This window comes from Venturia canescens, chromosome 5 (genome assembly GCF_019457755.1).
Source record: "Venturia canescens isolate UGA chromosome 5, ASM1945775v1, whole genome shotgun sequence".
Lineage (NCBI taxonomy): Eukaryota > Metazoa > Arthropoda > Insecta > Hymenoptera > Ichneumonidae > Venturia > Venturia canescens.
This window is the reverse complement of record NC_057425.1, coordinates 8,467,971-8,489,581: the sequence shown is the minus strand read 5'-3', so window position 1 is coordinate 8,489,581 and position 21,611 is coordinate 8,467,971. Positions and strand designations below refer to the sequence as shown.

Sequence of the window (21,611 nt, the reverse complement as noted above, 5' to 3'; positions counted from 1 at the left end):
TGAAGTGCTATTGCGAATTTACATTTCATTCGACTTTTTTTTCACTTGACAGGTGTTAATAAGCGAAGAAGTGATTAAACTAATCTAATACCATTGTTGACTATGCAGTAGTAGATCAAGCGCATTCACGAAATCTTTTTGAATTCTTTTGAATATTCGACAAAAGTTTTGAAAAGTCATTAGATTTCGCAACGAAATTTCGTACAAGATAAAAATATAATTATCGTGATCCACAAAAAATTCTATTGTGTGTATGTTTCAAAATAGGAAATTTTCCAAAATGACATGGAAACGATCAATCTGATATTAAAACATTTACTTTTCCTCAAAATAAACAGAACAAACGAGCGGAAGATATTATAAAAATATAAAAATATCTGACAGATTGAATCTGAGAAGAAAAATATGAATTATTTCGAAAAAGTAGTCATCAAAAATTGGAGATTTTTCCAAAAGGCAGCAAATCATTTTCAAGGTCCAATAATAAACACAAGGGTTCATCGTGTTTGGAAAAAACCTTGTCAAATCCTGATACAAACCGAATCAGGAAATTCGTACAGGGATCACAAAAGCAGAGGTACATTCAGAGACCGTTCGAATTTTCTATTGCCAGCTGGTGGGGTATTGATGAGTCTGTTCAAATGGGGTGACGAGGAGGAAGATCCAATTCCTGAACTCATAATGACCCTCAAAAGATCCATTTGGTTAATACAGGTAAAAATTCGACCAAAAAAATACATTTTCTACTATTTTATTGATACTATTCTCCCTTGTATATTTTCTTTTGCAGAAAGAAGACTACAAAAAAGCTGAACAAATGCTACACGTAGCCCTGAGACAGGCTCAAGCTCTTCAGCATTACGAAGGAATAACTTATGTTTACGACATCATGGCAAATCTTGCGTTTGAAGTTGGTGATTATAAAAAAGCCAACACTCTCTTTGTATCAGTGATGCAGAGATTAATTTCGACCGGCACTCCTAAGGACGACATTAAAATTGTTCATATTAGTCTGAAAATGGCTAAGCTTTTCCAGCACATGGGAGACCTTGAGTGAGACATTTTCAAATTTTAACAATTCAAAATTTTTCAATCGATGAAATAACTGTAAACCATTTGTTTGTATCGAAAGTTACTCAAAACATAACTGTGATGATTCAATATTCCTTGAGATTTGGAATACCGAAATATTTTTACTTTCCAATAAGAGAAATTTGAAAATTGAAAATATTTTAAAAAATACTAAGATGTCTCAAGGATTTGTCGAGTTGTTAATATTTCTTGTTAATTCATTATCAGTGTTGATAACGATGTCCATAATTTAGAAAAGCAGAGCAAGGCTACGAGTTTTGTTTGAAAAGTTTGCAAGACCAAATGGAAAAAGAACCAGAAAATGAGGACGTATTGGTCTTGTGGGCCATGAGTTGCGATTGGTATGCAAAAATGCTCTTAAGCCAGTCAAAATTCGGTACAGCACTGAAAAATATTGAGCAAGCTTATAAAGTTTGTTTAAAAGTACACGGCCGAGAGCACGAACAAACGGTTGTATTGCTCAATGACCTCGGAACGATAAGTTGCCTTGCGGGCGACGACGAGCAAGCGATTAATTATCTCACGAGCGCAGCAGAAATCGGTAAGAAAAAATTCTCACGAATTACCGTGACTAATCTTGACAAAAATAAGTCGTAATTTCTCACGTACTGAATTACGCCGTACATTCTATTTATCGAATGGTTTTTTATGTCATTTGATAATAGGCACGAAGTTACCTGATATGCAAGATCTTGGAGCTGTTCACGTTAATTTAGGAGGTGTTTATTTAAAGAAAGGTCTTTACAATGAGGCAAAAAAGTTTTGTGAAGAAGGCCGGAAAATAGCCACTACCAGAAATAATCAAGAATGTCTTGACGAAGCCAACGAATGCCTCAAAACTGTCAAACAGTTTCTTAAAACTTAGAAAAAGAAAAATATTTAAATCACTCTTAGGCAAACATTAAATTCATTTTTTATTTATTGATTCTTTATGTCTCTTTTACTTTATTCATATATACATATATATGTATGTATATTGTTATTCTCGCTGGAATATGTACATAATGAAAAAAAAAACTTAAAACTCTAGTCAGAATCGACGATGAATATTTATATATCTTAACAGTTTGCCTTCAACGATAGTAATATAGTAATAATATCAATGATCGAACACAGCCTGTGGGAAATGATAGTTACGCGAGAATCGGCGGTCACGAGGTCAATTTACATTTGAAAAAATATATAGTTTCATCTCTTTTTAATAGAACGAAAAAAAACTTTATGAAAATTTACAAACGGTTCAATAGCTATACAAAAAGGATGCATAGTAATCGAAAGTCAAAATTGTGTACACATCTCGAAAATACGTTTGAAAAACGTATCAAAAATAAGTTCGTTACTTTGAAGTCGAAAAAACATTGTCGCAATTGCTTTTCAAAAGAGAAAAATAACATTTTTGCTGTTGTCGCCATGGAAAATGATAGTGGCGAATTTGATGATTGTAATGCTTATTTGCTGTATATGTGTTTGTACAAATGTTACTATACATTTCTACGTATGATACATTGCGTTGAGAAAAAGGGATAAAACTGCAGAAAAGAGGAATTAGCCTGAAAAAAATTCAATTGAAGAGTAAATTTAACATTCAAATTTTCACTTGAATGTTCGTAGATATTGAAGAAAAACGAGTGAATATAACTACTCAAACATTTTTTTGATTCAAGGCAAATCCTTTCTACAGCTTTTTTTGTTCATCTCACACCAACTGACGATCGGTTTTTAATTATACAATATCTCTGTAAAAAGGATAAAATAACTGGTATAATTTTTCTCGATGATCGAGAATCGTTTTTTTTATGTTTCAACTGAGTTTGAAAAAATTAATTTTTTCTCATTCGTATTGAGCTATCAGTACCATCATGTAAACACCGAAAAGAAGAGCGATTATCTCTTTCACAGATTGCCAGAACTTCGTGTCCGAAAGAAGCTCAGGGATTACGGAGACTGTCGCAATGTAAATGAAACCACCTGCTGTAAACGGAAGAATCCACAATGTGGCAAGATCACCTGAAAATTCATACAACTTTATGTTTCTTTTCTCAAAACTGATTGGATTTGGTTTATTTTTCTGTTCTAAAATTAGTGACATTTTTTGATATTTTGGGTAACGTGATTTTCTTACTCATTCCTCCAGCCCATAAAGATACATAAGTCCCACACAAGGCACCAAGAGCTGTCACCAGTTGAAGCAACATTGCCTAGAAATTGTTGAAAAACACGATTAGAGAAAATTGACTAGTAATTAAATTTTCTATTGGATAGTATAGCCAATAATTCAATTTTTCAATTAAAAAAATGAATTAGTAGTCTCCCTGTAAAAAACTCAAAAGAAATAAAATCCTGACCAATAGTTTGGTATTGAAACTACAAAATCTGATTTTATTTCTCTTCTCGTCAAATTTAGATGTGATTGTAATCTATAATGGAATTTGGTTTGTTGAATTGGAAGATACTAATATTAGTACATGTATTAAAATAATCCAAAAACTTTCTAAGAAAAAATTTGTTGAATTGCGTCTGTCATAAACATCGTTTCTTGCGAGGCATTAATGGATTCCCAATAACAAAAGTGGCAACATTAACAATGGAGAGTAATACAAAGTCATGACAAAAAATGAATTATTAAAAATTTGAAAACACAAAAATAATTACCTTTTTCTTGCTACATCCACTCTGTATGAGAATAGCAAAATCTCCAATTTCATGCGGGACTTCATGAAGCAAAATGGTGAAGGTTGTAACGTATCCTACAGTTTCACCGGCAAGATAACTGGCACCAATGGCAAGGCCATCAGTAAAGTTGTGCAAAAAGTCAGCAGCAAGATTCAAATAGCCAGCAATTTTGATATCTCCCTTAGAATCTTTAGCAGCCCCGTTGTCTGATTTTCCTTTTTGTTTTCCGGAGTCTTTTTTACTCTTGGTAGATTTAGCGCTGTCATCGTCTGAGTGAGAGTGGGAATGGCAATGGTCACCTTTGATAAGTCTGACACCTTTTTCAACGACCAGAAAAGTAATGATGCCAAGAAGAACTCCCAATCCAACAGACATATCATGCCCATGGATGGCTGATTCTTGAGAATCCGGAGAATGAGAATGGGAATGCGAGTGAGAGTGTGATTCAGAAGAATCATGAGAATGAGAAATTAGGGCATGAGGAATTAAGTGCAGAAAAGCGTCGCCAAGTAAACCGCCGGATGCAAAACTGAGCAATATTTTCAAAAGGGGTTGACGTTTTTTGCTGTTGTCCAAGGGAACAAAGAAGAGAAGAATGAAAGGAGCAGCTGATATTAAGAGTGTTGAACCCATAGCTTTGAATATCATGTTCTGTTCTTCTTCGGCAGTAAATTTGGCTTTCGAATCGACCTTTTTGTGGTGATCATGATCGTGATCATGCGGTTTCACATTCGCTTCCTTAGAATATTTGAAACTTGGTGGTTCTTCGTGTTCGTGCGAATGAGTTTGACAAAGCACCGGTAAATCAAGAAGAATAACAAGAACAAAAAGACCCAGAGCTATTTTCACGAGTAACCCACGACTTGGCCAGCTGGCCTCGTTTAATTTCGTCATTTTTAATCCGGTTAACCGTTTTCTTTTACTTTAATGTTCACGGGTTTTATGGTTCGTGTTTTTAGTCGCGATATAGTGCGACAATTTATATATGTACTCTGAAGAACACTCCACTAATGTTATCAGCTAGCCACGTCAGACGAACACGTTCTTGTGTACACAACTTGCCGAACGGGATTTATCCAAATGTTGCGTTTGAATAGAAAAACGTGCGGCCGATTAACCCGAATGATCATACCGCAAGCCGCAAGAGAGTTTTTGATGTGGGTGATCGACGCTTTTAAGATAAGAAAAAATGATGGAAGTCACACTTTTGTATTTCGTGTTATCTTTTTTATATTACACAACATAAAACCGGTGAAAAATCACCGAGTCGGATTAAATAAATAATCCTTTACTTAGAATGCATTTTGTTATTCGTGTGTTCTACCGTTTTTTTTTCAGTCCCACTGGTTGCTTTCTATAAACTTTTTTGGTGCTAGAGATATTTGTACTAGAAGGGGTGATTCCACTACCTCCGTGAACATAGCTGACTAATTTTGAATTCTCGACTTTCAGAGTTAAACTGCACTCTGCACTACGTTTTATGACTTTCGGTGAAATTGATTACGTTTATACGGCCTTCTTATTCCGGTTTTGTATGTACAGACGGGTATATTTATATATATCGACAGATGTGCATTTTGTATATCTATATTGATATAACTAAACCGGAATAAGAGGGCCGTATAAACGTAGTCATAACGATAACAACGCGCGCACAAAAGCAGCTAAAGATGTTTGGGTTTGGATTTGTTTGGGTTTGGCGTTTCGGTCAGTTTGGATGTTTGAAGGTTAAAATCGCGGAAAATAATGTGGCTGATTATTGTCCAATCACTTTGTTTTTTGTAGATACTGTAACGAAATTTTGAAATATTATAAGATTTCACCTATTCTAACGATTTTAAATTGTTTCGATCCTAATTCTTAACTTAGTATGGCATCAATAAACGAAAAAAATCGAAGGCTATAAAACTGCTTGTTTTTATATAAATTCATTTTTGAATATTATTGTTATCTACAAAACTTTGGATTATTCTAACAATCACCTCCAAACGAGTCAGAGTAGATAAAAAAAGTGCAAAAATGTGAAATAATAAAAGTGATAAGTTCAACTGGTTCATGGACGCGCATCCAACATTCGGATTCTCGACACGATACTGCTGTTTCATATCTCGACGACGATTCCTCAACCGTTTTCGCATCATTCCTATTATTTTTTGGTGTTTGGTCCTTATACTTTCGCGGTATCGTCGATCATTGTACGAGAGGTTAAGGCACGAATGAAACATGGCTGGGTTTGGGCGAATTTTCGGACTTGCTAATGCGAGTACAAATTACAAGGGTATTTTGTCAATCAGGTAAAAATGATTGAAACTCAATTTTTTTTTTAAATCACATTTTAATGATCCGAGGGTCAACTTCGTATGTGGAATAGAAGTAATCTTTCGATGTTTACTCGAATTTTTCTGCGCAAAAAAGTGAATATTTTCAACTCTGGTATTCATTTGACCTTCATTCGTGATGTCAATAATTCATGCTGAAAAATGAATATAGATTGAAATGATTTAACATTTTTTTATTACTTTTCCAAATTTCGTAATAAAGTTTTTATTATTTCAGCAATGTTAGGAATATCAGTGGTAATGTACCTTTCATGACGCCAGGTAGAAGCAAACAGAATTTAAATGAACAACTGGGGTTACCACAGAGACCAAAAAGGGCGATGACTCCATTTTTTAAATATTTAATGACAGAGCGCCCCAAGTTCATGGTACAACATCCAGAGTTGAAATATAGTGCTGTGCTGAAAACCATAGCAAAACAATGGGCGACTGTTGATCCTAAGGAGAAATCGATTTTACGAGAACAATACGAACAAGAGATGTTAACTTATAACAAGATGTTGAAGGAATATGAACAAACCATAACAAGTGAACAGCGAAAATCACTCAAGGAGGCTAGAGACATGAAAAGAAGCAGACGAAGAAGACTCGATTTAAAGAAAGTTAGTGAATTGGAGTTGTTTTGAATAGATCTATAATTTTTTCTATTCACTTCGAAAAGATATTACGATTCATTGGAATTGAATTTGAATTGGAATGAATTTACTTGAAAAATAAATAGTCATTTTTATCATGATTTCAAAAATAGTTACTGAGGTGACTTTTTAACAGCGAAGTATTTTTCCTCCAACAATAGGGAACTGTTAATTTGTTGTTAACCTGAATACTAAAATTTTGAAATCACCATAAAGAATTCTTTCTTCAGAAACTCGTCGAATTTGGAAAACCTAAAAGGCCTCAAACAGTATTTTTCATGTTTCTAAATGAAAGGAAACACTTGAAGCCAGAACATCAATCACGAACGGTGGGTATAAAAAATGTCATTATTTAGGGTCTCATTTTTTAATGTAATGATCTTTGTTGAATGTTGAGTCTAATTTTTCAAAATTCTTGTCCCCTTGATAAATTTGATTTGCACTGCCATCCAGTATATAATTTTCAAGTCCTTGATTTTTATGATTGAAAGAAATTGTAGTAATTGAAAAATTCTGTTCATGTTAAAATATAACAATAAAATTCGTTGAATTCGTTGAAGGATTGGGCTCGACAAATGGCTCAGGAATGGCAAGAAGTGACTGCAGAGGAAAAACAAAAGTACAAAACCAGGGCGCAAGAATTGATGGAACAGTACAAAAAGGACATAAAAAAGTGGGAGGAAAAAATGGTGCGAGAAGGTCACTTCGACGTCGTTAGTTCTCTTAGGAGTCTAGATCTTAAATCAAAGTCCGAATAGGGTTACGCGTGCCCTGCCCGATACGAAAAACTCGGTGATTATTCATCATCGAATAATGAAGAATTATTCTCGGATACCGACTACCACCCGGGTCTGGGCACAAGGACAAAAAACCCGATCACTAAAATAGAAAAAGAACTGGCGAAAAAAATCTGGTTGATTGAGGAAAAAAAAGACGATGGCGTGTCGTCAACGACACTTTTGACAAACTTTGAAAATAAGGACGAGAAATTATTTTCAAGTGTCAATGTTCCAATGGTGGAAAAACCTGAAACGACTTCCTTTGAAGACCTTATGATTAAGTCTGATCACGTTCAAACAGAAAAGACAATTCCCTCCGAAGATTGTGCAAAACATAATCAGGCGCACCCAACAGTTTCTTGCCAAGCTTCTTTAAAGCATGAAAACGCTGGGACTGAAACAAATATACCTCAAGAAAATTCTGTAAAGCCTGAAAACTTACTTTTTGAAAAAAAACGATATCGCATCGAAAGTAGGGTGTTTCTTCAGTACGTACCAATCACTCTTTGTACTCTCGCCATAGTTGTGTATTGGTGTTCATACTTTATATACAAATGACTAGTTATACCATTGAGTCGAACATGTTTTTGATTTTTTATCGCATTCAAATTCTTTTGTTATTTTTCTTTTTTCATTTTTTCATGAACGTTAGTACGACGTGCGGTATAGAATTTGAGAATGTTTTGTTCTTTTTCAGTAGCTAGATTTTCTTTATAGTTTTTTATCTTGTGTCGACCTTATGGAAAAACTCGAGTGGTGTTTCAGGATGACATTCTTTTTTTACAGAATATAGATCATACATTTTCGATAAATGCTGCATCGTAATCGTGCTAAACGAAGAGGCGTTTTTCTACAAAGCCTGTATTATGAGTCTGAAATACATGGTACATAATCCCACTTTGTTTCCATTTCGATTATTTGAACCTCAACGTTTCTCTACCCTGTGACGAAAATGGATAGTATGACTGAAGATCTGTACAGTTTTTTAACTCCAGTCTCGTTGCTACCTTGGTAGCATTGTTGATAATTCTCAAAAACAAAATGATTTCTCGACAATGTTGCATAACGAACAAGAATAATTTTCACAGTGAGGAATGATGTGAAAAGGCTGATTGTTTATTATTCAAATTGATATTACACTCAGAAGGCAACGAATAACGTCGAGATCGGCGAAATGCGTGTGATTTTCTTGACACTATTAATGGGACGTATTTACAAGTGTACGGGTGTCCGTCCTTGATCGAAGAAAAATAATTTAGAAGCACGGATAAGTTGAAGAAAAATATAAGAAATCAATTGATTTTTGTGTAACTTGATTATCGTCCTCTGTAATTTACATTGTCATGTCATTCTCGAATATTGTTTCCGCGTTTTTTTCAATAGGCAATATGTCATCGGGACTGCTTCTGTACGGTGAAATCACCGTGTATAATATTACAAAAGTGAAAATGTATATAGCCAGGTCCCGAAACACTTTTCCGATGATCGACAATATACCCTTGAGTCTTTGAATAACTTTTACGAAATCAGGCCTGCAATTTGATAGTATGAGGGCAGCTACCAACATATTGTTGCCTTGAGTTGCCTCGTCGGTTTTTGACGTACACAAACGTCCAATCACCACTGCCAAAAATGGAACCATTACACTCTGAAAATAAAAATGCTTAAATTAATAATAATGGATCATTGAAAACAGTGGCTCATTTTTATTTTTTATTATTCATATTATTCATAATAAATAAAACAGTCACCCCAAACTCGACTGTAAGAATGGAGAAGACCTAGTAACTAAAGCGGTAGAAAATTGTTAAAGATTGATGCAGGGAATCGGTTCAATTACCCGATTGATTTTCTAAGCCTCTTTTTTGTCAGTTATCAAATTGTTTTCAGTTCAATCAGTTGAATTAGTGCTGCTGTTTTTTGCTTCCAATACTGAATCAATTAATTTCTGTTTCGCCAAAAATTTGAGTTCTTTTCAAAAAATGACAAATGTAGAAGAAAGGTTGAATGCTTACCGCTCCAAATAAATGCTCCAGTTTCAGAACTATCATAATATTTACAACAACTGCAAGTATGACGTATACCAGTCGGCTTGACAAGGCGCTTATGAGAAATGATGGTTTTTCAAGGGTTGAATTACTGGTTGCAGGAATATCTCTTTCCACGTGATTAAGCAATGGATGAGACTCGTTCTTTTCCTGAGAGAATCTGATGTTGTTGGAATTATTGAAATTGAATGATTCTGCGTTGGCATAGTTGTTGGGGCTGTAAGTCACTTCCGTAGAGCGTCGATGATGAATATTTTGTCCAGAGAGGACATGATTCAAAAGCTCTTGCGTCGCTGAATACATTTGGTCGAATTTGATGGGTTCATCGTTGTCTAAACTTGTATTAAAATCTAAGAGATTTTTTGACATAAAAAATGGTTAAACATTAATCGCGAACGAATAAATATCGGATGTCTTATGATAAACATAAGTTTAATCACCATCAATTAGAGAATCGAACGATTGATTTTGCAGCATTTGTTCGCTGCTCAAAATTCCGTTCGAACTTGAATTCGAAGAGGTTGATTCAGTCTCGATGACTTTTCTGTTTACTTCTTCTGCTAGAATTAACGGGTTTTGGTCATTTTTTCTTAAAGGATCATTGAAGCAAAAGACGATTTGACAGGTTAAGTATGTTTGTAAACACCCCAATGTCTAACCCATAAAATCGTGGATTCGAAGCTTCGAGAAAGGCACATTTACCTGGAAATTCTTTGTGATTGGCATGACCTGTGATTTTTTGTAATCGATATTCTGAATTTTCGAGAATTCTTCGTCTTCGGGCTTCCCTTTTGGCCGCTGCATCGGCCATGACTGTTCAATTATATTTCTACTAATAAACTCTGTAAACTCGAAATGTTTTCTCGACTCAGAACATGGAATGACAATTATGACTAATCACTTATATCACAATAATAAATTTCTGTGGCGGGAAAATTGAGGATTGGATATACGAATAGTACACGTGGAGATAAAAATTTGAAGGGTAATGTCAAAATGATTTGTTGAAAATGAAGGCCATAAGTTATGATAAAAACAATGAAATTTTTCTGTTATCAAAATGGCAACTGAGCAAATAAAAATTGTAGACAATTAATTTTTTCTGCACTCCCTCCTTTACAAATTGAATGAATATTCATGACGAAATGAGCTAGAAATTAGATTTATATTGAGTCTAATTTTATTGTTTGAACGGAATTTCATAAACTTCCGGTTCTGAATTGACAATAGACCGGAAGTTGTTATTAACCAATGAAAACGCGAGACTTCCGGATCAGCCAAGATGGAGAATCGAAATGGTGTAATTTCAGTATTTTTTTTACCCCCACTCTGCGATCCCATGTAATTCGTAACGTCGCCGCCGGTTTTCCGTCGTGAGGCTCCCCGGCTCCCGGCTGCTCCCGGCTCCCCCCGGTTCTGTCTGCGTGCACGGCTGCTGCGGCACTTTTTGGCGGGCACAGTCCTTTTGGCGGTAGAGGACGAGAACGTTTTATTGTTTAGTTCTTCGGGACTTGTGAAAAGTCGATCAACGTTTACAAATGGGTGACAAAGACGGTGGTAAGAATTTACTCGTTAATCTTCTTTAATTTCATTGCTATGTTCGTATATGTTCCGAAACTCGCACACGTTCGGTGAGAACACGATGCGTCTCCTTTGCCCAGTAAACAACGTCACTTTTCTCCCCAATTTGAACATTCCTGTGGTAATCACTTTTTTCGTCATTTTATTTAGTTTTCTTTATGATAATGACTTGTTCAATTCAAACTATTTCCGTTAACGATTGATTTTATTACGAAAATTTTCGTTTTTCGATTCGTCCACGCTTTTAGTGATATGCGAATTTCCACGAACGGACATTTCGGTAATCCCGGCGCCAGGCATCCCCTCGATACATGCTAATTAACTCAACGTTACGAACACATACTTTTATTCGGAATATTCAACTTTTTTTATCTTTCTACAAATCTAAACTTGATATGCCATTCTTGTTTTTCACAACATGAATGGTCTAACTTTTCAGTTTCATTATACGTGGTGAGATTTATCCAGAAAATTCATGACTTTTGCATAGTCGTTTAATTTTTATTGTTAACTATTTTATCAATATTCCGCCGAAAGAAAAAATATAATAAATGAAAAATTTCATAAAAATGACAATAACAAAGATTCTCAGGTAGTCGATAAATATATTTTATTCAATATTTTTCGTCATTAAATAATTAATGAATTTTGTAAAAATTTCAGTATTTTGTTGTGTTTTGCAATTCTCAACTGAAAAATTGAAAAAAAAAATATTAATAAATGTAAGAATAAATATTGTGTCATTAATTTAACAGATAACCAATAATTTAATTAATTTATTATTAATATTATAACATTCAACATAAGTAAGAATATGGAACATAGATAATTGGAAAAAAAACTAAATTTTGTTTAGAAACCTTCGACGACGCGGTTGAGGAGCGTGTCATCAACGAGGAGTATAAAATATGGAAAAAGAATACTCCTTTTTTGTACGACCTTGTGATGACCCATGCTCTGGAATGGCCATCGCTGACGGCACAATGGCTACCTGACGTTACAAGGCCCGAGGGCAAGGATTATTCCGTTCATCGTTTGATACTGGGTACCCACACATCCGACGAACAGAATCACCTTCTCATCGCGAGCGTTCAATTGCCAAATGAGGATGCCCAATTCGACGCCTCGCATTATGACAACGAAAAAGGCGAATTTGGAGGCTTTGGTTCCGTCAGCGGAAAAATTGAAATTGAGATTAAGATTAATCATGAGGGAGAAGTGAACAGAGCTAGATATATGCCGCAAAATCCTTGCGTCATTGCTACCAAAACTCCTTCTAGCGACGTACTTGTTTTTGATTATACTAAACATCCTAGTAAACCTGATCCAAACGGAGAATGCCATCCTGATTTAAGGTACATCAAATGAACCAAATAATATTTGAACACAAGCAAGTTTTGGTGTGAAAAAGAGTTTTTTTATTTACTTGATTATCTTTGTTGAGTTCTTACTCGATGAATCGTTATTTCTGTATCACTTAATTTCATTTTACAGTAAATAACATGAAATGCTTCTATCTAGTTTACGGATTATTTGGGTCAGAGATAATCAATCTGTACTGAATGTAAAGCAAAGTTGCAAATAATTTTTTTTCTTTGTCCAAAATTTGTTAAACTTGAGTTTATTAGCTGACGTTACTAAATTTGTAACTTTGTAAGTAACTCTTATCGATGAAAATAACGATATTTTAATTCTTTAATTCAATCAATTTTGATTACAACACCAAATGAAGTGAAATATGATTTTTTTTCGTAAAGGTTACGCGGCCATCAAAAGGAAGGCTATGGTCTTTCGTGGAATCCAAATCTCAATGGTTACTTGTTAAGCGCTTCCGACGATCACACGATCTGTCTCTGGGACATAAACGCAACACCCAAAGAAAATCGTGTGATCGACGCGAAGACAATTTTTACTGGCCACACCGCAGTCGTCGAGGATGTAGCCTGGCACCTTCTGCATGAATCTCTGTTTGGTTCTGTAGCTGACGATCAAAAATTGATGATCTGGGACACTAGGTATGATTTTAAGTCAAATTTTGACTATTCATTCGACTTTGTTTTTTTCTCGTGAAATAAACAACGTGAAAACTGATTTTTTTCAATAGGTGTAACAACACGAGCAAACCCAGCCACACCGTCGACGCCCACACAGCTGAAGTCAATTGTTTGAGCTTCAATCCTTATTCCGAATTCATTCTCGCGACCGGAAGCGCCGACAAAACAGTCGCCTTGTGGGATCTCCGCAATTTGAAGCTCAAGCTGCACTCTTTCGAGTCGCACAAGGATGAGATTTTCCAGGTACAATGGTCGCCCCATAACGAAACGATACTCGCAAGCAGTGGCACCGACAGACGTCTGCACGTTTGGGATTTGAGCAAAATTGGCGAGGAACAATCACCCGAGGACGCTGAAGACGGACCACCTGAATTACTGGTATTTTCATTCCAGCTTCAATTTTTCATTACAATGGATGATCAAATTACATTGAAACTTCTGCATCCCCTAATCAGGTGGTTTGAAATATTGAAAACCGAGAAATTCCTGAAGGATTTCCTTAAGTCCATTTTACTTTCGTTCCCTATCACAGTATCAGGGAACTCGTGATTTTTTTTTCACTGAAATCAACCGCCAGTTTTCAACAGGCTAAAACATTTTCACCGTTTTCATTTCGGTTTCGGTTTCTGTTCTCATTTTCGAATGTTTTATTTCCCTGTTGAATCAATTTGATCATGCATTGTGGTTCTCTTACGACATAAGTTCTAACGTCGGATCGGTCGGTATCTTAAACTCTCATTTATAGTTTATCCACGGAGGACACACAGCAAAGATAAGTGATTTTTCGTGGAATCCGAACGAGCCCTGGGTCATATGTTCGGTGTCAGAGGACAATATTATGCAAGTATGGCAAATGGCTGAGAACATATACAACGACGAGGAGCCGGACACACCAGCGAGTGAACTCGAAGCTGGAGCATCATAAGTCCTATAACAAGTATAATTTATTAAATATTTCGTCCGGACTGTGAAATCCATCGGCTAAGAAGTGCGGGCCATCGACGTTAAAAAAGAAGGCGAGAAAAATAAATCTAAAGAGATGGTTGATAAGAATAAAAGTACGCATCATTTCGATGATCGCATCATCCGCATGGCAAAAAATCATTTGCAAATACGTCATTAAAATTGATTATGAGCTACCCAAACAAAAAGATTTTCAAAATTGTTATGAAAGGAAAAAACTCGCAAATATCAACTCCGATTGAAAAATAGTTTGTTTCTTTTTTAGTTTTTGTTGATTTATCAGCGTGCTTCAACAGTCACCACGGACTGCAAGTCTAGCCCGATTGTATAATCGCTCATCTTACGTCTATATATTGCGCTGTTTATTCGTTAATGCGAATGTTTTTCATTGTGTGGCTCTACGATGTTGCGAGTATATTTTCTACTTAGTTTTAAGTCTGGATAAGATATTGACTGAATCGGATATTCCAATTACAATAGGACATTATAACATAACACTCGAATGTTCTCAATTACTCACTACGCAAGTATTTGTAATTGTACATTTTTTTCTTACGATACAGTTCAGCGAAGACAGGGGTTACCCGAAAAAAAATCATTTGCTAAAAATTTGAAAACAAAAAAACTATCAAACGAAGAAGGATGAGCTGTTGTTTCTAAGAGTCTAAGGCGTGGAATTAATAAACAAGTCGCCAAATTCATTGGCAGTTGAAGATCGTTTTGTGTTGTTTTATTGCTAGAAAAATGAATAGACAATTGGCGTATTTGATTTATTTATCGAAAAAGTGAAAGATTCGTGAAATTTCAGTGATTAGGCAGGAACCTGCTACTCGCAATTTATCTTCTTTCCCAACCCGCGCTCATTCCGATTGATTTATCAACTCGTTCCCACTTCATATATATATATAGCTTTACTTTTTCTTGGCACTTAGTAAATAAAGGTACGAATTAAAGCTAATTGTCTCTGGAAGAAAAAATTGATCCCATTTTAAACGGTTGTGTTTGAAAGCTCGTTGTAAATTTCAGTTAATAACGAATCCTCCCCTCGCTCGTTTTGTGGACTCTCCAAAGATATCATGTCCTCCGTGTCGACTTCCGATGTCCTGTAAATTTGAAATTTGTTTCAAATTTTCTATCATATCACGAAACCAGTTAATGGCAGGATAAATACAACAATTATTTTTTAACCTCTCGTATGTTCGATCTCAGCTGAAAATGAAGTTTTATTTTCTTTACAAAACCTTTTAGAAGACGAAACAGTTCTTGAGTCATAAAATTATCAGAATTGTAAAAACCATCAAATTCTACTGACCGAATCTTTTGAAAAGATTCTCCTAAAGTCTCGTAAATAATTGCTGTATCGATTCTGTTTTGAATTTCGTTGAAGGTGATTACCAATATATTGGTGTCAATGAAACTTTGATCGTGGCGATTGGCCGTGTCTGTTGTGCATGCAAAATTAACAACGTGCATTAAAAAAGAACCAACGTGGCACTTGGGTTAATGAAAAGTGATTCATAAATCAACCAGTGCTCTAGAGCGACCACAAAAAATAGAAGTGTTTGAATATTTTTGCTAAATTCGGTTGCACCTTTTTCCAGAATTGTGCCTCTTGAGTCCATCGAGCAGATTAATAATGGATGGCGTTAAAGTTGGACGAAATATCTGTTACGAAAACGAAATCGTGAATCCCCAAACGATTTGATGGAAGGAAATGAGCATTATGGTTTTCTCTTGGATGTCTTACTGTGACTGGCGCGCTCCGCATTTCTCGTAGATCGATATTTCTAAATATATCGTGAAGTAGAAGCTCTTCCACGGTCGGATAACGACCGTTGACTTTGGTGAATATCACATTCATCAGATTTGCGACCTGAGGATACATTTTGAGGTCGTTGAGGTGCATCGAAGAAGGTTTGAAGGAACACAATTCATAGCCAGCGCACATTTCGAACAGCATGTGGCCTGGAGAAAAAACAGTAAAATTGTCAGGGTTACTCTGACATTTCGATTCTTCCTTTAATTTGTTTCTTACCAAAGCAAATGCTATCGATCGTGGCGCCATGGGACGTCCGGGACGACACGACCGGGTGTATACGGCTTGTGAAACCCAGCAGAGAGTTTTCCAATCCAGCCAAACGTGCAACGCCATTTTGTACCACGACGTTGCCCGAATGCAAATGCGTAACCGTTGGGAAACCACGATCTTTCAGGAACACCAGAGCTTCCAAAATCTGTCGACCCATTTGCTGGATCTGGGGAATCGGGAGACCTCTTCCACGGGCTGCGTACTTTTGACCCCAGTCTTCGTTCCAACAATTTCTTTCAATCTGAGAAAAAAAAACAAAAAAGAAAGAAAATTCTGAATTCAAGTGCTTGGAAACAGTGGCTCACTGAATTCCTTCTCATTATTTCTACGAATATTATACAGGGAAAAACTCACCCCGTAAATAAGATCTTTCAAGCTCCCCTGGTTCATCGGCTGTACGAGAATAGCATAATTTTGTTCCTTGTAATCGATAAACTCGAGATCCAAAACTGGACAAATGTAAGGATGCTGAAGAGCCAGGAAAAGATCGTTGAGGGTGTCTCTCGTCGTTGGACAAACGCTTAGTGAACAATTTCTGTTCAATGGGACCAGAGTCAAAAGTCTGTCGGTTTTCAACATTGTGTCGTGTACCGCGAACCAGTATTTGTCGACTCGAGAGCCTGCACAAGTTTTTACAAACGGTTTATACCCCTTGTTTTAGATTCTTCAACAATTTTTGCAGTCAGTCACATTCTTCACAAAAAATGACGTACGGATGTGGAAAATTGATTGAAACTTTTAGTTTTCTGGAATCGAGCATTGTTATTTCGCCTGTCAATCTTGTATTCCACGCAAACATGATTTTTTAATTCGACAATTATTTTCTCGTTTTTATTCGATGATAAATATTTTCGGAGGTGAATAACGTCGCAAAATATGAGTTATTCATTTCAATTCATACATTCCTATCATGCTTAGTGTGTTGTGAAGTTTTTATTAGCTTACCCACATTGTTGAGTTGTTCGATAAGACTGTAACGAGGTTTAACTTTAATGTAAGATTGACAAATAGACAGTGCACGATCCCTGGTTCTTTTTTCCATTTCCATGTATTCGCCGACGTCCTCGCAAGCGGGTGGTCCGTTGCCCAGTGCTGTGTACTGGTGTCCCCTATTTCTGCGTCACACACGAGAATGCCTGCTTAGCCTCGTTTCTTTTACTTTTTTTTTACATAATATTACAAGATGGAAGGGCTCAAAAAACGCTGTTAAAGATTGACAGCGAAGTGAATAACTGGAAGATTTTAATTCTTATTTATTCGATGCGAAAAGTTACTCCCAGTTGATGAAAAAAAAAACATGAAAATTGAATTTCATCATTATTTTAATGAATCGTCATTACCCATTTTGCTCATTTCGATTTTCATCTGACGAATTTTCTCTTTTCTTCGATGTACCTAATTCGTAATAATTTTTTCTCGAACGACGCCAAAAGCATAATTTCTCAATTGGACAATGAAAATACCACGGTGAAGCATTCGTATTCCACGTTGCTCGATGACTGCAAAGGTTTCATCCAATAAGAAACAGTCATAACAATATTATTGCCTTTTCCATCTTCGTTTCTCGTCTTAATTTATTATCCTGTTACAGAGGCTTATGCCACCGAAGAAGCGTCATTTTTTTTACTACAAATTACTACATTCAGAAGACTCGTTTTTCGTGGGAAGGAAAAAACAGCTGAAAAATTCTCTGCTGCAGAAAAGTGCTTCGAAATTTTTCAAATTTTTCAAAGCACATGTTCGAAGTGTCAAGATTGAAAAATTATAAATTTATTCCTCGAATCATTTGCACAGGGCCGAACGCCAAAAACTCATAAAACAATATCTTTTCAGTGATTCCACCTTCGAGGTCGACTTTTAATGGCCCGACGATATTTGAGGGGTTGAAATTCCCATTCCTGAGAACTTTCTCTATGACTATCCATTATTTCACTCTGCACGTATCACATAATCGTTAGTACAATACTGAGTGAAAATAAGTCAAGAACAATGCTGAAGTCCTCGTGAGCGTGAGAGTTATGATCGATGAAAAAGCAATAATAGTCGTTTTCTCGATTGTTATTGTTGGGTTTTAAAAGTCGTGGGGCAACGTGGAAATTGTGTGTTCACCTCAATCGATAGTCAGGTATGCTTCCCCCCTCTCTCTCTCTCTCTCTTTCTCTCTCCTTCTCGTATTCGTCATATACATTCTCTCTTGTATTTGCCTGTGCGAGTTCGTGTGTGTAGGAACATTTCTTAAGCTTCAGCTTAGCACAGCAAGTACTCGAGTGAGAGATAAAGCATCGTAGTACAATGAAGAGTGGTGAGAAAGAGAGAGAGGGAGTAAGAGAAGGAGTCTGTTTCTGTGAAGTGGTGACGCTTGTTACCGGAGTTACTCTATCAAGATGAAAAGCTCAGCTCGTACTCGCTTCCCCTTCAACTTTTCTCTCTTATTCACATAGAAGCATTAAAACAAGCAAAAAAACTACCGCACACACTCTACGTAATGAATACTTTGTTTCTCTTCGAGTGAGCTCGTGGATACCGAGTTTCAATGGAAATAATAATGGAAAGAGAATTCCAGATGAAGAAGAAAAAAAACGAGAGAGAAAAAAGAAAAAACGTATGCATACTTCAACTGACAATGCGATGTTTGAAAATTCTTTTAGTACACGCTTATTGACGTATTGAATTACTCATTGGCATTCAAATTTTTTATTCTTTATTTCACCTTTTATTCTCTCAGTGAGAAATCAAACGAATGAAATATTTTAGTGGATTCTCATTTAGTCTTTATTGCTTAAACCAACATTGTGGGTTTTGGTGAATTACATTTTTGCTTCTCTTTTTTAGCAACTTAATTTTGTTTCTTTGCTAATTAACAATTCACCGTTCTTTGAACGAATTTGAATTCATTTACTCGAATTTGAAAACACAGTTGAGAAGATATTTGGCGAATTCTTAGAGAGTCAAATTAATGGTGGAAAAAACTTGAATGAAATTTCTCTCTGTAGAATACAGTTTTTGAATTCCAGTTGTGATTTGGAGTCAAAAGGCTCAGGGAATTTGGGAATATCGCATTGACTCGTCTAGTTTTTGCAAAATCTTCTAAACTGGTGGCTCGAAACATCTTATTAGAATGGATTCTCACGAAAAAGCGATTGGGAAATAAAATGTTGTTGAAAAAAACGTCAAATTTTTGGAGACAGATGAATAACTGAAAATTTCGAATAAAGTTTTTTTCTCTCATAACGACAATTCGTAAACCGAATGAAAATATAAATACCTAGTTTCATTTTCCCGGCAAGCTTTAGCGACAGATACGCGATTGAAGAGAATTTTGGCCAAGCTGTCAATTTTATTGGTAAGTTGTGATCCCTTGTCGTCTTCGCTCTCCTCGTCCTCGATGCTGGCGCTTCGTCCTCTGCGTAAGATGGCCCTGGCGGTGGTCATGGCTTCGGAGTCGAGTTCAATGGCACTCTGTGTCCTTCGTGAGAAAGTTCTTCGTTTTCGTCGTGACCTTGGTCGGTCCTGACAGAATCTGTCGTGGCCGGTGACGTCCGACTCGCGACGGCCTCCATCGCCCTCGTCGCCCTTCTTATTCATATTTTGATAAAGATTGAACATCGTGTGTACTTTCGGCACGAAAGACTTGACTAACTTGGTCCCGAATTTTCTGAAAGTCGGTGCAGATTCTCTTTGTATATTCGCGCAAATCCCCCGTCTCGTTCCATCGAACCGATCATTGTCCGGGCCAAATACCAAGCTCATCCTTTTGCAACGAAACAACATTGTCAAACATTTTATCATCCCCCCACAATCTCTTTTCTTTTTATTTTTTACCCCTCTGCTTTCCTTCCTTTCGACATTTTCAACGATCAATCGAGCATGCTGTCGAACAGAGAACAACTCACTTTTCTAATTAAATCGCTATCGTTCGTTTCTAATACGAAGAGAGCTATGGTCTATCAGCCGAACAAGACAGTGTTATTAAAGCTTTGTCACAGTGTCAATACGATTTCATTTCAAAACAAAGTGTTTTCTATTTTTTTATCGTCGCCTTGGAAGATTCTGTGGACACTTTTCTTCGTCAAAATTTCAACGGTCATTGAACTTAGACGGGCCAATAATTATGGCACTATCGACAGGTATACGAACCTCGACGAATTCGAGACTCCGAATTCATTTAGGAGGCGAATTTTAACGAATTTTTTTGACTACGAAATCGTGCATTTTTATAAACTCTTTCAAGTCTGCTTGTGTTTTGTTTTCGTCATGATTCTATTCGCAGAGATAATGACATTATTCAATTTTACAGTTTTTTAAACACCTACTGAGGCTAAAAAATAAATTTTACGATCGAAAAATCAATTCTAATTGCGCGAGTTTAAAAAATTCGTGAAAATAGCCTCCGCAAACGGCGGTCAAGCGTCAAGTTTCCTTTGCCATTATTTTTCTCGTTTTCACCGTTCTTTACAGTGGAAGCACAACGTTAATAAATTATTCGTGATTTGCTCACGTACTTTGTCGAAAACTTGTCACTCTGCCGAGCAAATTATTGAACAAACACACGCGCACACGATTTTGAAAAAATCTAAAGATTCTTTCTCTTTCAATAAAAAACAGGGAAATTTCGATCAATTTAAATGATAATTGCCCATGAAAATTTGGTCTGTTTCGAGTAAAAATTGTTCTGCTCGAATCGAGGAGCGTGAAAAACAAGAAAAGCGTTCAAAGAATATTCCAAGCCCCGGTGCTGACTCGGTGGGAACGAAAAGAAAAGAAAATTTGTTTTCAACGTAGAATGTCAACTACGATTTCTGGCTAATGGAAAACTAAAAGATCGCCCTGGTGGTGAATTTACCTTAATTATAAAAAAATCACAGTTGACGAAAAGTACGAATGAGGGAAGAGGATTGTCGATCGCGAATCGATGTGATAAAATGTTGGATCATCGGTGCAAAATGATTCGTTTAACAAAGAGTTTGTTGATGACCAGCATTAAAAAGGGACGGCGACGATTGCACTCGGGAATTGTTCGAAGGTACTCCAGAGAGGTACGAATAAAAAATAATTATGTGACAAGCTCGTATGGGGTGTAGTTTGGCGAGAGGGTGGATAAGAACTGGAGTCGTGAGAACGCGGGGTTGAAAACCCTCCGGCGATAGCCCCGGCGTGACACAGATTCGCGGGAGGGCAGGCAGGTTGTTTGGTGGCTGCGCCGTGACCGGGTCCAACACAGACTGTAAAGACTAATGCTCTGCGAACACTACGAATGCCCGCGCAGAATCGACAAATCGCGTTATAAATGCAGTTACAGCTTCTCTCCCTCTTTTAACCATTTCCTTCTCTCTCGCTCTCTCGCCTTCTTTCTTTTTC

The 21,611-nt window shown here is 36.4% G+C and overlaps 6 protein-coding genes across 12 annotated transcripts; 3 read left to right on the top strand and 3 right to left on the bottom strand.

Annotated features, from left to right (window-relative positions):
• The first annotated feature begins 4 nt into the window (after positions 1-4).
• On the top strand, positions 5-2,859 carry Ttc19 (tetratricopeptide repeat domain 19). The gene is made up of 5 exons (XM_043419408.1): positions 5-251; positions 339-714; positions 791-1,053; positions 1,326-1,633; positions 1,758-2,859. The coding sequence occupies exons 2-5, from the start codon at positions 406-408 to the stop codon at positions 1,955-1,957; spliced, it is 1,080 nt and encodes a 359-aa protein (XP_043275343.1). The 5' UTR covers positions 5-251; positions 339-405; the 3' UTR covers positions 1,958-2,859.
• Catsup (Catecholamines up) lies at positions 1,994-5,133 on the bottom strand. The gene is made up of 3 exons (XM_043419407.1): positions 3,745-5,133; positions 3,215-3,290; positions 1,994-3,099 (listed from the first exon to the last, which is right to left on the bottom strand). The coding sequence occupies exons 1-3, from the start codon at positions 4,657-4,659 to the stop codon at positions 2,924-2,926; spliced, it is 1,167 nt and encodes a 388-aa protein (XP_043275342.1). The 5' UTR covers positions 4,660-5,133; the 3' UTR covers positions 1,994-2,923.
• A 363-nt stretch (positions 5,134-5,496) lies between these two features.
• Positions 5,497-8,415, top strand: TFAM (mitochondrial transcription factor A). 2 transcript variants are annotated; one of them, XR_006260941.1, is made up of 5 exons: positions 5,497-6,059; positions 6,322-6,706; positions 6,970-7,068; positions 7,300-8,006; positions 8,305-8,415. XR_006260941.1 is itself a non-coding variant. In XM_043418590.1 (4 exons), the coding sequence occupies exons 1-4, from the start codon at positions 5,989-5,991 to the stop codon at positions 7,495-7,497; spliced, it is 753 nt and encodes a 250-aa protein (XP_043274525.1). In that variant the 5' UTR covers positions 5,497-5,988; the 3' UTR covers positions 7,498-8,415. The 2 variants fall into 2 exon arrangements, 1 of the variants encoding a protein (XP_043274525.1); XM_043418590.1 differs by having other exon boundaries at positions 7,300-8,415.
• A 198-nt stretch (positions 8,416-8,613) lies between these two features.
• LOC122410448 (guided entry of tail-anchored proteins factor CAMLG-like) lies at positions 8,614-10,557 on the bottom strand. Of its 2 annotated transcripts, none has more exons than XM_043418587.1 (4): positions 10,269-10,557; positions 10,007-10,123; positions 9,534-9,916; positions 8,614-9,166 (listed from the first exon to the last, which is right to left on the bottom strand). In XM_043418587.1, the coding sequence occupies exons 1-4, from the start codon at positions 10,375-10,377 to the stop codon at positions 8,852-8,854; spliced, it is 924 nt and encodes a 307-aa protein (XP_043274522.1). In that variant the 5' UTR covers positions 10,378-10,557; the 3' UTR covers positions 8,614-8,851. The 2 variants fall into 2 exon arrangements, with proteins under 2 accessions (XP_043274522.1, XP_043274521.1); XM_043418586.1 differs by having other exon boundaries at positions 10,007-10,126; positions 10,269-10,556.
• Positions 10,558-10,939: 382 nt separating this feature from the next.
• On the top strand, positions 10,940-14,877 carry Caf1-55 (chromatin assembly factor 1 p55 subunit). The gene is made up of 5 exons (XM_043418585.1): positions 10,940-11,123; positions 12,004-12,502; positions 12,905-13,162; positions 13,252-13,579; positions 13,947-14,877. Exons 1-5 carry the CDS (start codon positions 11,105-11,107, stop codon positions 14,124-14,126), a joined length of 1,284 nt encoding a protein of 427 aa, XP_043274520.1. The 5' UTR covers positions 10,940-11,104; the 3' UTR covers positions 14,127-14,877.
• Slob (Slowpoke binding protein) lies at positions 14,873-21,600 on the bottom strand. 5 transcript variants are annotated; one of them, XM_043418581.1, is made up of 8 exons: positions 21,097-21,600; positions 19,519-20,004; positions 17,199-17,368; positions 16,608-16,873; positions 16,200-16,494; positions 15,912-16,129; positions 15,756-15,829; positions 14,873-15,267 (listed from the first exon to the last, which is right to left on the bottom strand). In XM_043418581.1, exons 2-8 carry the CDS (start codon positions 20,001-20,003, stop codon positions 15,153-15,155), a joined length of 1,623 nt encoding a protein of 540 aa, XP_043274516.1. In that variant the 5' UTR covers position 20,004; positions 21,097-21,600; the 3' UTR covers positions 14,873-15,152. The 5 variants fall into 5 exon arrangements, with proteins under 5 accessions (XP_043274516.1, XP_043274518.1, XP_043274517.1 ...); XM_043418583.1 differs by having other exon boundaries at positions 19,519-19,908; positions 21,097-21,585; XM_043418582.1 differs by lacking the exon at positions 21,097-21,600 and adding an exon at positions 15,560-15,606 and having other exon boundaries at positions 19,519-21,074.
• Positions 21,601-21,611: the final 11 nt, after the last annotated feature.

Coding starts and splice junctions, on each gene's coding strand:
- Ttc19 (XM_043419408.1), top strand. CDS start 406: ATGAATTATTTCGAAAAAGTAGTCATCAAAAATTGGAGATTTTTCCAA. Junction 715..790: donor GATCCATTTGGTTAATACAG/GTAAAAATTCGA, acceptor TTTCTTTTGCAG/AAAGAAGACTACAAAAAAGC. Junction 1,634..1,757: donor CACGAGCGCAGCAGAAATCG/GTAAGAAAAAAT, acceptor ATTTGATAATAG/GCACGAAGTTACCTGATATG.
- Catsup (XM_043419407.1), bottom strand. CDS start 4,659: ATGACGAAATTAAACGAGGCCAGCTGGCCAAGTCGTGGGTTACTCGTG. Junction 3,291..3,744: donor GTGGATGTAGCAAGAAAAAG/GTAATTATTTTT, acceptor AACAATTTCTAG/GCAATGTTGCTTCAACTGGT. Junction 3,100..3,214: donor TTTATGGGCTGGAGGAATGA/GTAAGAAAATCA, acceptor ATGAATTTTCAG/GTGATCTTGCCACATTGTGG.
- TFAM (XM_043418590.1), top strand. CDS start 5,989: ATGGCTGGGTTTGGGCGAATTTTCGGACTTGCTAATGCGAGTACAAAT. Junction 6,707..6,969: donor GAAGACTCGATTTAAAGAAA/GTTAGTGAATTG, acceptor TTCTTTCTTCAG/AAACTCGTCGAATTTGGAAA. Junction 7,069..7,299: donor CAGAACATCAATCACGAACG/GTGGGTATAAAA, acceptor AATTCGTTGAAG/GATTGGGCTCGACAAATGGC.
- LOC122410448 (XM_043418586.1), bottom strand. CDS start 10,377: ATGGCCGATGCAGCGGCCAAAAGGGAAGCCCGAAGACGAAGAATTCTC. Junction 10,127..10,268: donor CAATCACAAAGAATTTCCAG/GTAAATGTGCCT, acceptor CGTTAATTCTAG/CAGAAGAAGTAAACAGAAAA. Junction 9,917..10,006: donor GTTCGATTCTCTAATTGATG/GTGATTAAACTT, acceptor AAAATCTCTTAG/ATTTTAATACAAGTTTAGAC.
- Caf1-55 (XM_043418585.1), top strand. Junction 12,503..12,904: donor GAATGCCATCCTGATTTAAG/GTACATCAAATG, acceptor TTTTTCGTAAAG/GTTACGCGGCCATCAAAAGG. Junction 13,580..13,946: donor ACGGACCACCTGAATTACTG/GTATTTTCATTC, acceptor TCTCATTTATAG/TTTATCCACGGAGGACACAC.
- Slob (XM_043418580.1), bottom strand. CDS start 20,042: ATGATAAAATGTTTGACAATGTTGTTTCGTTGCAAAAGGATGAGCTTG. Junction 15,830..15,911: donor TGCGGAGCGCGCCAGTCACA/GTAAGACATCCA, acceptor TTTTCGTAACAG/ATATTTCGTCCAACTTTAAC. Junction 15,268..15,755: donor AGGCACAATTCTGGAAAAAG/GTGCAACCGAAT, acceptor TCAAATTTACAG/GACATCGGAAGTCGACACGG.